The 13,263-nt window shown below is 44.4% G+C and overlaps 1 protein-coding gene across 1 annotated transcript in view; it reads left to right on the top strand.

Annotated features, from left to right (window-relative positions):
- LRP2 (LDL receptor related protein 2) overlaps positions 1–9,279 on the top strand; it is a 191,487-nt gene extending 182,208 nt beyond the window's left edge. The window contains exons 76-79 of the mRNA XM_053665167.1: positions 1,731–1,832; positions 3,743–3,850; positions 7,462–7,533; positions 7,715–9,279. Of these exons, the coding sequence (XP_053521142.1) occupies positions 1,731–1,832; positions 3,743–3,850; positions 7,462–7,533; positions 7,715–7,876 (444 nt within the window). The 3' untranslated portion in view covers positions 7,877–9,279. The remainder of the gene's footprint in view (positions 1–1,730; positions 1,833–3,742; positions 3,851–7,461; positions 7,534–7,714) is intronic.
- The last annotated feature ends 3,984 nt before the right edge of the window (positions 9,280–13,263 follow it).

Genomic DNA, 13,263 nt, shown 5'->3' with positions numbered 1-13,263 from the left:
AGCAATTCTTGTTGGCCTGAAGGCTCTCTGTTAGGTTGTTGCTGAAATAGCCTCCAGCTGTACCCTTCAGCAGCCAGCCTTAAGCTCCACGGGGTAGGGCAAGAGGGATTCCTGTGGGTGGAGCTGTTGGTTCCCCTCAGGCTGGGAGGGGAGTGCTCTGCCTGAGAAAGGTGGCTCTGTAGTATGGGGACTGACTTGGCACAGGGATCCTGGTGGCTGACCCTGCAGCTCTCTCTGTCCACCAACCCAAGACTCTCCTCATGTGTCTCTAGTCTACTCTGTCAGAGCCCAGGGTAAGGGGCTGCAGATTAACTTCTGTGCTTTGGTCCTTTAAGAGGCTCTCTGCAGACAGAAACCCCACTGCTTTTCACAGCCAGATGTTATTTGGGTTCCTTTCCTTGTTCTGGTGCTCTGGGCTGGGGAGCCCAGCTTGGGGTTTAGACTCCACACCTCTTGGAGACCCCTCCCCCCAGACACTGAAATATCCCTCCAGAACTTCAACTGCTGCCTGTGGGAGCCCAGCCAGCCCTTTGCACCCCAACATTCCCTACCAGTCTTGTTGTGGTGAAGTTCCTTCTGTAAGTCTCTGGTTGTAAGCCTTCTCCAGCTAGTGTTCACTCGATTATTCAGGATGAATTTTCTTTAGTTTAGTTATAATTCCAGTTTGGTCCTGGGTTTTAGTATGGCTTCCACTTACTTCTCTGCCATCTTGGGTTCCCTCTAAACAGTCTTAATTAAGTTTAATTAGAATCTTAAACAGTCTTATAATTTTTGGTGAAGGAGACAGACCAAGGTATTCTCTCTTCATTTGATGACTTTTTGTATTTTTAAAGGAAGAAGTAAGGAAAGGAGTAGGGAATATACATTTTCTAGTGTTGTTTATTTTCCCACCATTGTATAATGATGGAATAAACAGAAATTTAGAGTCAGTGGTTGCTTCAAATTACAACTCTGCTGCCTTGTAAGTATGTAATGACGGTCCTGGAGCTTGCTGACCTCTCTGCCCCATCTGTTGAATGGATACAATATTGCCTTCTGTGAGGACCAAATGGATTACTTCATGAGTGGACTAGTACTGTAAAATCAAGATAGGGAAATTATTTTCAGTATTCTGCCTTTCCCCCAAAGCTTTCATTTTTGCTTCTGCCTACAAGCACAATACTATTCATTCTTTTTTCTCCCCGCCCTTTCTCTTCTCCTCTTTGCTGTTTTTTCACTGCCCACCCTTTTCTCTGTTGTCCAAACCCGATCCCCAAGTGAGTTGTTCGTATTGAGGTGCCATAGATATAGGAAGAGTGTTTCCATTTTTTACTTTACATTAGCGATTTTCAACTGGTGTGCTGAAAGAATTTTTAAAACATGCAATACCTACTTAGTTTGGGGCACTGACCTCTTTTCCTTTAGATTGTCAAATGAAAACAACAACAGCCACCACAACAATAGCTGTCTGGTGTGAATGAATCAAAATTATACCTATTTTCTTTGTCAGATGGGCAAAACATGTATTTTTTGGTGTGCTAAAAATTTTTAGTAATTAGTCTCTGTGTGCCCTGAGATGAAAAGGCTTGAAAACTCCCATATGGAGGTCTCGTGCTTCTGCTGTGTTTATTTATTTCTGCAACTTTCGGGGGGTAAATTTGGCATAGCACCTAGCCTGTGCCTAGGCGTGAGAACACCTTCCTCTGTGTGCGAACCAGATCAGCATGGTATGATTTTTTTCCCTTTATCAGAGTGATCACTTTACCATGGAGATGGGGAAACAACCCATAGTATTTGAAAACCCAATGTATGCAACCGGGGACAGTGCTGTTAAAGTGGCCCAGCCAGCCCAGGTGAGAAGTCCCACGGCCCTTTCTTTCAGGTGTTACTACTGCTGGGTCTTGTTCTGTTGCATAATGAACAACACTCTTTTAGGGGCTGCCTCACCCCCAATCCTCAGCTTCACTATCTGTAATAACAGGACTGATCCAAGGATACGAGTCCTGAATATAATAAAAAACCCACTTTGCTGCATAGCTGTTGAGGTTTGGTGACTGTTCTGGGGGTGCTGACTAAGAACCTTTTCATTCTGAGTGGTCGAAGCAAGAGGACTCATTCTGAGTCTGACACACACAGGCAACCTGTAAATATTAGCGGAATGAGTGATCGTCTGGTCATTATGCAGAGATATAGGGGGCCGGTGATACTTTCTGGATTCTTACTGGTATCACGGATGTGTGATTTTTAGGTGACCTCTCCCTGCTTGCCTTTCTGAAAAGTACAAACATCTCCAAAGCTGAGAGGCAAATATCTAAATTTCTCCTGATGCATCATCCCCACTACTCACTCATCCTTAAGACGGTCAGGGAGATCAGATAGGAGCGTGCATGCAGAAGAAAACTTCATTAGGTCGGGATCAAGAGCTCCAACACCACTTCCTGTGCTGGCCAACTGTTAGCCCGAATTCCTCCGGCAAAACAACTTCCACCTCAGTGAAATACAGTTTTATTGTTAATACCTAAACTTCTTTTGTGCTCACAAGATAATGGCACATTTTAATACAAGATACAAATGTTTATTTTATGAATAGCTTTCTTAAGATCAGAAATATTTGAATCTTGAAAGCATTTTGCCTAATCCTCAGATACCCAGATGGCAAAACTTTATAGTTACATGATAAAACATATTTTCTTCGGCATTTTCATTTGAAATAAAATGAGGCCATGTTTATAAACACATACTCAAGTTTGAGAGGAAATGAAGTGGTGAATGTAAAAATACAGGAAAAGGAGTGAATTTCTATTCTGCAATTTATTGATTGTATATCCATGGTAATTTGGGCTTAAGAGGGACTGTCTAGAGGAGTATTAATTTCATTATGCCTCATTTAAAAAATTCAGCCTCTGCAATAACCAGAGGGGAGAGCGAGGGTATTTCAGGGGAAAAGGGGAAGGATTCACAGGAACAAGTATAAAGGACACATGGACAACAACTAAGGGGGGTGGAAATGGGAGAGAGGTGGGGAGCATTAGGTGGGAGGTGGGCTGGGATGGGAGTAAAAGACAGAAAACTGTACTTGAACAACAATTAAATAAATAAATTAAAAAAAATTCAGCCTCTGGAAGTTACAGATAGTCACAGAGATACAAGTGACAGCACAGGGAATATAGTGACTCGTATCAAAATAACTAGGTGTGGGGCCAGGCGGGTACTTGAAACACCAGGGAGACCACTCTGTAAAGTACAGGATTTTCTAACTACTATGCTGTACTTCTGAAACTAATGCAGAGTAATATTGAAAAGTAAAATATATAAAAATCTGTATGTAAAAATTAACCCATTAAACAGTCTTTCTGAAATTATTAATTTTATTCTCAGTATCCAAAGATAAGATTCTCAGTTCACCAGTGAGTTTGGAAATAATTCATGCTTTCCTCCTGGGATGTTGGCTGTCATCGTACAACCAGAGTAACTTTTATCCAGAAATATGCTCAACAGCAGGAGTGAGAGGACACAGAGAAGATAATAGAAATTGCCATTACTAGTGGTGGGTGCATTTGTCTCCCAGGATTAAGGCATAAGATAGATGACCAAGTGGTAGGTGGCAAGATGAGGGTGGTATTTATTCCTGGGCCCTGGGCCCAGTCTCATAATGAAATCGGTGCCTGACCATGTCTGTGGGAAAAGCAGAACCAAAGACTTGATAAGAAACTTTATAGCACAAATTGTTAGCACTGGTTAATGGCCTCTAATACTTGCACAGGTGACTGCATCTGAAAATGTGGAGAACCTGAACTATGGGAGTCCCATAAACCCATCTGAGCTAGTTCCAGACACGAAGCCAACTTCCCCAGGTGCTGATGGAACTCAGGTAATGGACTAACCACTGGCATGGTGTAGAATTTGGGGAGAGGACTTTGGAACTGCTGGGTTTATTTAATCCGAGGCAAACTAGGGAGACCCCAGTGGGCTCACAGATCCTAAGATGTGTAGGCAGTTACTAAAGATAAATTTTAAAAAATTATAAGTTGAGAAACTTCCCACAAAATAAACCTATATTCCAACGCTGAGATGGGAATGATGTTGCTTGCGACATGGAAGATTATGCAGAAAAAAGGGCATCTGGATCCAGCCTCTTCAGACCAGAGGTGTTTAATTTGAGAAAATGACTTAATATGAATGAAGAGCTCACTGCATCAAGGATTCGTATAGAAGACACTTTCCTTTACTGTGTAATGCAGTTTTACTACAGTTTACATCTTTGTCCCTTAATAATGTATGTTGTTCTTAGTTCTACAGCTGTCACCTATGCTCACCACTAGATGGCGCTAATTTATACCGTCTTCATCTATCTGTCTAGTGGTCTAACTCTCGCACCAACATTATTGTTCTCAATGCGGAGATTAAAAGAAAAAAAACCCCACTAGATAGAGTTTCCCTACCATTTCCTCAGGTCTCTTGAAAGTTTTATGTTATTTGGTCTATAAAGAGAAGTTCAATAAATACATTTATATAAAATACTAATGAGTAATATATTACTAGTTTTAATGGACACATGTGATGCTACCTAAGATCTAGCTGTTTGATTCTGGGCAAACTATTTTGCCGCTGAGCACTAGAGTCCTTAAAGTTGCTCCTTGAGGGCACTGTTGGCATACTGGTTGGGAGGGCTTCTCGGGGATAAAACTATTCTGTGTAGGGCGCCTCCCAGGGCGTTGTGATCCCAGTCGAGAACGAAAGTACCTCGGGTGTCTCAGTTTGAAGGTTCTGTGTTCTGTGAAAAAATACAAAGAAACACAAGTCTTAGGGGAGGTAGAAATCTTACCCTTTTATAAAATTCTTGTTTCTCAAAGTGCATAATCTATAAACAGAATTGGCATTTGCAAAGTTAACTTGGAGGTCATTTTGGATTTTCAGGTACTTAGATATTGGCTCCTGTTCTGCTTGTTCAGGTCGAAATAAAAGTTGAACTAAACAATGCTAATGAGAAGAGCTTATAACAAAGGTTTCTGTCTACCTTTTCAGGTTGCCTTTACTATTTCCATCCTGACACACACATACAGATGTTGTCTTAGAAAGGACTTTCCAGTTTTATATTTTTCAAGGAGCTGAATTTTTTTTCAAAGTACATTTTAAAAGTAGATTTTGAAGATTAATTTTTCCATGTACACCAGAATACGTGCCTGTCACATAGTTGGCTCCCCAAGTCCGACTCACCCCTGAGGCAGTGTGACTTTTCCTCTCAGCCAGTTGCGAGTGGCGACAGCAGCTCGCCTGCACAGCCCTTTGTCGGCCTGCGTGGGAAGGGCAGTGTGGTGCAGACGCCGTGACCTCTAACCTACGTACTCATCAGTCATCAAAAACAGATGAACATGGAGAGACCCTTTCAAATAAGAGTAGTGGACCTTCACTGGCTGTAGTCCTTTTCTTTCTCATGTCCGTCTTTGCAGTACGTCACTTCTTCCTCTCTCTCTTTTTTTTATCGTTGTTCAAGTACAGTTTTCTGCCTTTTCCCCCCACCCCAGCCCAACCCCCCGCCCTCCCCACCTCCCTCCTGTTTCCACCGCCCCGTTATTGTCCATGTGTCCTTTATACTTGTTCCTGTAAACCCTTTTCCCCTGAAATTCCCTCCTCTCTCCCCTCTGGTCACTGTCAGCCTTTTCTCCATTTCAGTGTCTTTGGTTATATTTTGCTTCTTTGTTTTGTTGATTAGGTTCCTGTTCCGACACTCTCTAAGGCACACACAGGTGGCAAACACAAGGCCCTTGGCCCTCCACTTTGTTTTAGCCAGCTGGCACCTTGTTTCTACCTGGTGGCAGCGCCGAGCTCTCGCTTAACTGTTAAGAAGTAGTTACATTTATCCGGCCCTAAAATTACATTCGGCCCTTTGAAGGCAACCGTGAGGCTGATGTGGCCCTTGGTGGAAATGATTTTGACACCCTGTTCTAAGGTCTGTCCTCTGTGGCATGTCCAGGGGTCTTCCTGTATCTGTGGTAATAGCCAGTGTGGCTCCGAGTAGCAGGGGCACTTGGTTGGGATCACCCTAGTTTGACATTAACTTGGCAAAGGCCTCATAAATTTGTCTTTCACCTTTGAGTACCTCTTCTCAAAGGACTGAAAGTTCAGAACATGAAATGCTGTTGCTCAGTTCTGTCATTTTCTAAAAGTCATGTTGACATGCATTGGATTTCCCAAGGAGATAAAAATGAGCACCCCCACCGTTTCTTTGGTTAGTAATTGCTTAATTCCAAGCAGCCGTTCCGTACTGCAGCAGGGACTTTTAAGAGCTTTGACCTTTCCCAGTTCAGCATAAGCTTCCAGAGGCCGGGCTCAGACACGAATGTCTTCATCTTCCCCTTGGTGGTGGCCATGTGCAAGGAAGGTGCACACTTAGATGGGGGTTAAAGGGACTGGTCTCTTCTACGTCTCCTGCAGTCACGTGCTCCCCACTCCTCAAAATTGGCCCCCTACTTTCACAGTGCCAGAGGCACCCCATGAAACATGGGCTACTTGAGCTACCTGATAGAGAAGGCTGTTTCCTGTCCTAGTCCCCTTGTCCCCTTTCATCTCCCAGCCGGTGCATTGCCACTACCACCAGCTTCTCAGTGAGACGGGCCACCCATCATAGTCTGGGATGATCTCTCTCTGTGGCCCTTCATTTATGGGCTTCTGAGCTCTGTAATCATTGCCCACTTTCCCACTTACAATTTAGTTATCTGACCGTGCTGTGATTCCATTTTCTTGCCTGTAAAATAAAGGTAGTAAGAGCACCTGGCGCACAGAATTATTAGGAAGCTTAATCAGAAACGTGTAAAACTCTTGGACTAGTCCTTGACACACAGCAAGTTCTCAATTAATGTGAACTGTGTTGGCTATTGCTCTTGTTACTATGGTTCCAGGAGGGATGATGAGGGAAGAAGGGATGTGCTTGCACTGATCAAGGATCAGGATACCATTTTATGAAACAAGAGTTGTAATCTGGCTTTTTCCTTAAAATGTCAGGCAGCCCCTGAAGAAACTTGCCTGCCTCTGTCAAAGCTTCTAGACAGCCCTGGCCAGTGTGGCACAGTAGGTTGGGCGTCATCCTGCAAAGCAAAAGGTTGCAGGTTCGATTCCCAGTCAGGGCACATGCCTGGGTTGCAGGTTCGGTCCCTAGTCAGGACACATACAAGAGGCAACCAGAAACTGTGCCCCCCCAAAAAAACCCAGCTTCTAGATATTATGGGCATAGATTCTATAAATTATAAATTTCAAACCAAGGAAGTATTTTAAAATTATTAAATGTAAAGAGCCCAGAGAGTTTCAGTTACTGTTCAGGGATGACTGAAAGAAAAATTGAACAATTTACCATCTGAGCCAGGTCATCTGGTCCTAGGTTCCAAATTGCTTATTCCTTTATTAAGAAGGAATTTTAAAACCTAGGCCGGGGAAGAAACTCATACAAAATTGCTGAAGGCTTTCTGATTTCCCTTTTTCATTTAGGCAACAAAATGGAATATCTTCAAACGAAAACTGAAACAAACTGCCAACTTTGAAAATCCGGTCTATGCAGAGGTAAGTTTGAACCCTTTTGCTTAGCACAGGTGGTCCTTCTAAGCAGTAACTTGTTGGTCTCACTTAGACATACAGTTGGAATATTCTGCGCAAACTGGCAAAGGTTTGTCCTCTTCACACAAGCCGTCTGCAGTCCTGTTGGGGGAGTGAATGGCTGACGCCTGTTTCCTTGTGGTTTCAGATGGAGACCGAGCAGAAGCAGGGCGCTGCTGTGGCTTCACCCCCGTCACCTCCGCCCCCTGCTCAAGTTCATCCGAAAAGGAGCCCCGCTCCAGCCTATACTGCCACGGAAGACACTTTTAAAGACACAGCAAACCTTGTTAAAGAAGACTCTGAGATGTAGCAGTGCTACAATTACTTAGGGAATAATGAGAAACACACTTTTGCACAGATATTTTTTACAGATGAAAAAAAGTTAACATTCAGTCCTTTATTAAAAAGCTATATTTTTCTCTGTTCACCTGTAGTTGGAAGTGCCTGTGGAAACTATGTCTTGTGTGTCTTTTTTTTTTACTTAATATGCTGTCTCATATTTTTACAAATAATTATCACAGTGTACTATATGTATATCTTTGCGCTGAAGCTATCTAAAGGTAATGGTACAAATACCTTGTACATTTGTAAATTTGGGAAAGATTATCACATCATTAAATTTGCTAATAAAACTGCCTGCTGCCCCCTTGGTTGGTGGTCATCGCAGTGAATGACCCCATGAAGAAAGGAACGCACTTGGGGCCCTTGGCTGTGTCTAAAGAAGAGGCCCCACCTGTGTTCCCTACAGAATCATCCAGGACGGGGATCCAGGCCCCACCCACTGCTGGGTCTGTTTTCACACATCAGCACTTCACTAATGTTCAGTATCACAGGTAACCCGACTAACAGGTGTATTGGTAGAGGGCCCTGTGTATTGTATGGGCACCTGGATTTGACTGTCGACACCGCAGATAATGCAGAAGTTAGGAAAAGCGGTTCGGTTTCACCCTTCTGTATGTTCGCATTGTCTAACCAGGACACTCTGTTTCGTGTGTATTTCACCAGTTGCCAAGGTAACATTTTGTTTTCTGATGTCTGTGAAAAAAATCCCATGTCGTTAAGTACGAGTTAGTTTGCAAAGTGTTTGTATCTAATCGAATGACCTGCTCCACTTGATGGATCACAGGGCGATTCCCGTCCCTGCCTGGCACCGCAGGCGGGTCACCTGCCCTAGAAACTGGAGCCCAGTAGCTGAATTATTAAAACCAAATCTGTGTCTTTGTAAAGTAAGATGTGAAAAGAATACTGGTTAAGCAAAGCCTCAAACTGGGTTTCTGTGCATGAAAATATCATTATAATGACTATTTATTTACTAAGTCAAACATGAATAGAAAGGGAAACTGTTCTTACTGATTTTTATTTTTAGGTCTTTTGGCTAAACCACACATTTATATCAGAATGTACTGTAGAGTCCAGCTCTTCTCTTGAATATGGGTAAAGTCTCTACAACCAGAACAATGGCAGGAATATTCAATTTTCATACTAAGTAGCATTCCTGGGTCTCTGTGCTAATATTGCACATTGTTTTTAAAACAATGAGTGAGTGGATGAATGAATGAATGAATGAAACGTACTACTGATTATTTTATTGCTGAGTTCTCAAAATATTTGCTGCTCACATTTTGAGTGCTCATTGTAATTACTTTGAAATGTATTTTGATTAGAAAAGCAAATGGAAATGATGCTGCTGAAAAATTTCTAATAAATGTGTATTTTATCAGACTTCTTTTGTGTGCTTCTTAAGCCTGGGCCATGAATCTTATATTTTGCTGTGCATATCGCTTGAGGCTTTGAGTACTAGGGAACCCAGAAACCGGGGTGCCCAGGGTTCAGACAGAAATGGGAATTTCTACAGCACTCAGCCCTAACAGGCCTGGCAGGGTGATCTCAGAAAGAAGAGTAACCCCATCTATAAGAGCCTTCCTTTAGGTTCCCACCTGAACTTGTAATAGCCATTAGTAGTAGAAACATACAAACAGCCGTTAGGCATCTGCAGTTCCTGAGACTGGGTAATAAATAAATGTCAGGGAACGGCTGGGTTAAAATTCCTAGCCAAATAAGGTAACTGACCAAGGCCCGCCAGATAAGACCCCCAGCTCCCAACCACCAATTAGAGACTTTCGCCGTTTTTTTAAACTTAGCAACCTGGCTAATGGCTAACTGCCACATCTGCTTCTGTAACCCCGCATTTGCTTGCTCTGCCCTATAAGAACCCCGTAGTCTGTGAGCCAGGCGCGACTCTCATCTGCAGCCCTTTTGGGCACCGTGTCTCTGGACACCCCGAGAGTTCGCCCCTGCGCAGGTAAAGCTTGGCCACCAAATTTATAATTAGACTATTATTTTGTAATCAATAAAATTAGAGATCTTTGAAACCTATCTTCATCTCCGAGAGCGTGCATTGACTCATCTGTTGCCTACAACAAACTCTCTGTGTGGGCAGCCCCCTTACCTGCCTTTCAAAGCCAAGTTCCACCTCCCCTTTTCCTTCCTTGTGCCCTAGGCCCCGGCCAATTCCCCCATTTTGGACCTAATTGTGTCCCAGAGCTTAGTGTTAGGCATCTGCTGCTGAGAGACCTGGAGATGGTCACAGCTGGATGACGCTTTGTTCAGGACTGGGATTCAGCTTCAGTAGGTGTATTCTGATGTCTTAACTCTGGGATGTGAGGGCTGTATCAGCAACTGTGAATGCCAAGCGTGAAAGGGAGCCAAGAGAACCTGAGATTGAAGATGCTTGCAATTCCCAGCTTTGATATTTGTCTGGGACTTGAAGCTCAGTAAGATATTATTCTGGAGAATTTCTTTTATAAGAGTGAGTTTCTTGCTTAAGTTCATGCCTGGGTCTTCCCCAGGAGGGAATGAGAAAGCCTGCTGCTGTGATCCCATCCTCTGGCACTTGGATATTAGAGAGCGAGAATCATGGCCCCCTTCCCGGTCGGCTCTCCCAGCGATGGCTGTGCCCCTGCCTCACTCTCTCTGGCTACAGCAGCTGCCCAGCTCTGCCAGGTGGAGGACAGGGGCTATTTAGGGGATTGAAGGGCTGATGTTGCTCACCACTTCATCACATGGAGCAGGAGCACTTTCACTAGCAGACTGTACAGCACAATATACAATCACAATAGACAGCCAGAACGGATATGACCACAGAAAGCTGTCGGGTCTCACCAGCCGCCTGCTTCCAGGGTTTCCTATTGATCTTGCACTCACTCAGTCCCTCACTCACTCATTCTGTGTTCGCCCAGCCCTCAGTTGCAGAGAAACGGAGGTCAAGTCCATGGGTTTGAGGAAAATATGTGAGAGGAGAACTTTCGATTGAGAATTCCGTCCATTAACTTGTTTCTTTTCCTCTCTGAATTGGGACCATGACCTTTTAACTTTGGAGACAGACGACCTTGAGCTGACTCAAAGACAGTAAGAACTAGTTAGGCCTGGGGAGAGGGGTGCAGGGGTTCTCCGTAGAAGCCGGTTGGAGATGCACAAGCTTTCAGGGTGTCCTAGAAAGAGCCTGGACTCGAAGCCCACCAGTGACCCTACCTTACGTGAATGGCTATGAAACCTTGGTGTCAGCTTTGGTGTCTTAGAAGGTGACCCAGAGATGGAGCCCAGACTCCCTAAGTAGCAGGCTGACCCAGCTACAAGCTGCTGAGCTCCTCTAACCTTGTCCTTTTATATATATATGTATATATAAACCTGGAGAGAATAATCTCTATGGGCTCTCATGAGGGTAATACTCACTCATTCACTCAGTAAACACTGAGTGTCTACCAGATACCAGGGAGCACCGCTGAGCAGTCACACTAACGTTGACTGAGCACTTTACGTGAAGCATCTCCATCCCGGAGGCCTCATATAAGAAGTACCAAGTTTACCTTTTATAGATCAGAAAGTGGGGATAACAAAGGGGAAGATTCTCTGTGAATTACAAAGCACAATACACCCTGCTTTACAGCACAAGACTGTTACCTAGGAAAGATTTTCCTTTATTTCCTCACTTTGTCTGCATCCCTAGTGACCTAAACTGCCTAGTGACAGCAATAATGACGGCAGGTGTTTATTGAATGTTTCATACGTGCCACGGCCTCTCTTAAGCACTTTCTAAGTATTAAGGCATTGAATCCTCCCAACAACCCTGTGAAGGAGACTATCATCATCATCATCATCATCACCCCCATTTACGGATGAGGCCGTTGAAGTAAGAGAGGGTAAATCACTTGCACAGGGTCTTACAGACGTTAGATACTGGACCAGGACCCGGCCTTTGTCAGTGTGGTCCCTGGTGTCTACGCTGTGCCCTCCTGCCACTCTGAGCTCTGACACACGCAGGCAAGGAAATACCCCGTGCAAACCCACACAGACCTGACGCCCTCTGCATCTCTGCTCCGTTCTGCTCTTTCTGCCCAACAGCTTCCTAAAACCATTCTTAACTGCTGTCAAAACTTCCTGTCCAAAGGAAGCCTTCAGCGACTGGTATTGCACTGAGGGCAGAGAAAGCGATTCCGGCCCAAGTGCATCCCTGTATCGCCTTCAGTTAACACTAATGCAATTCAATAAAAGCCCTTGGAAGAGAGGGCTTCAGTCGCATGAGGGACCTCCTTGTTCTAAACCGGATTTGGGGTGCTCTTTCCCCAGCTGGGTGCTGGCTTCTATAGCTGAGAAGGGCCAAGCCAGCCCTGACTAGCCATCAGCAGTAACTTGTTTATTGCATTTAAACATATGACAAACCAATGCCTTGGTTTGTTTTGTGGAAAAAGAAATCTGCCAGGACAGGCTGAATATTAGTGGTGTGCCCCCTGCTGTGTCTGATTAGGCAAGATGCTTGTTCCAGGGAAACAAAAGAGGCTGAAAATGTGAAAGGGAGCTCCAATGGCTATTTATGAGCTCTGCTTCAAAATAGGGGGTGGGGTCCAACAGCTCAGTTAGCTAACCTATTCTAATTGTTTGTAATTTCCTGGGCAGGTCTCTTTTCAACCAAGTGGATGCACGCTCTCTGCACGCTCGCAGGCCTTTTAAGCTCACCTCCGTTCTGGTCTTGGCACATGTATTAATCGTCCTTCTTCTTAGCTCTCTCTCTCACCCTGTGTGAGAATCTCAGGGGCAATGGCTGGCTTTCACCCATAAATCCGTAGCCCCTGACATTGCACCTGCTCCTTAATCGATGCTGAGTCCATGTCAGCTAAGTAAATAAATACAGTCACGCAACAATCAGTGGTGGAGGTACGTTCTGAGAAACTCACCGGCAGGCAAGTCTGTCGTTGTGGACACACCATCGAACAAACTTACACAAACCTAGAAGGTACAGGCTGGTGCTCCTGGGCCGCAGGCCCATGCGGCCTGTCACTGCACACACTCAGGATGGAATGGAGCACAGGAGAACGTGATGCCTTACGGAGGCACTCTAAAGAGTGCACTCTAAAATGATGCTAAGTATAGTATAGTGAACACATACATCGTAACAGGTTTTTATTATTATCACCAGCCATGACGTACCGTCTGCAGTCGTATATGCTACACTGCGTAGACAGCACAGTTGGCTCATTCACTCCTGCGTGGCCGCACACCTGTGAGTACTGCGTTGGGCTTTGACTGCAGGATGGCTGCGATGTTCACAGGCAGTAGGACTTTTCCAGCTTTATTATAATCTCATGGGACCACATCATTAAGTGGCGCATGACTGTGAAAAGTAGTTAAAGGCGAAGGCAG

Source organism: Artibeus jamaicensis, unplaced genomic scaffold (genome assembly GCF_021234435.1).
Source record: "Artibeus jamaicensis isolate MK-2021 breed Jamaican fruit bat unplaced genomic scaffold, CSHL_Jam_final contig_391, whole genome shotgun sequence".
In the NCBI taxonomy this organism is placed as follows: domain Eukaryota; kingdom Metazoa; phylum Chordata; class Mammalia; order Chiroptera; family Phyllostomidae; genus Artibeus; species Artibeus jamaicensis.
Note: the sequence above shows the minus strand (reverse complement) of the source record. Positions and strands in the feature narration are given on the sequence as shown.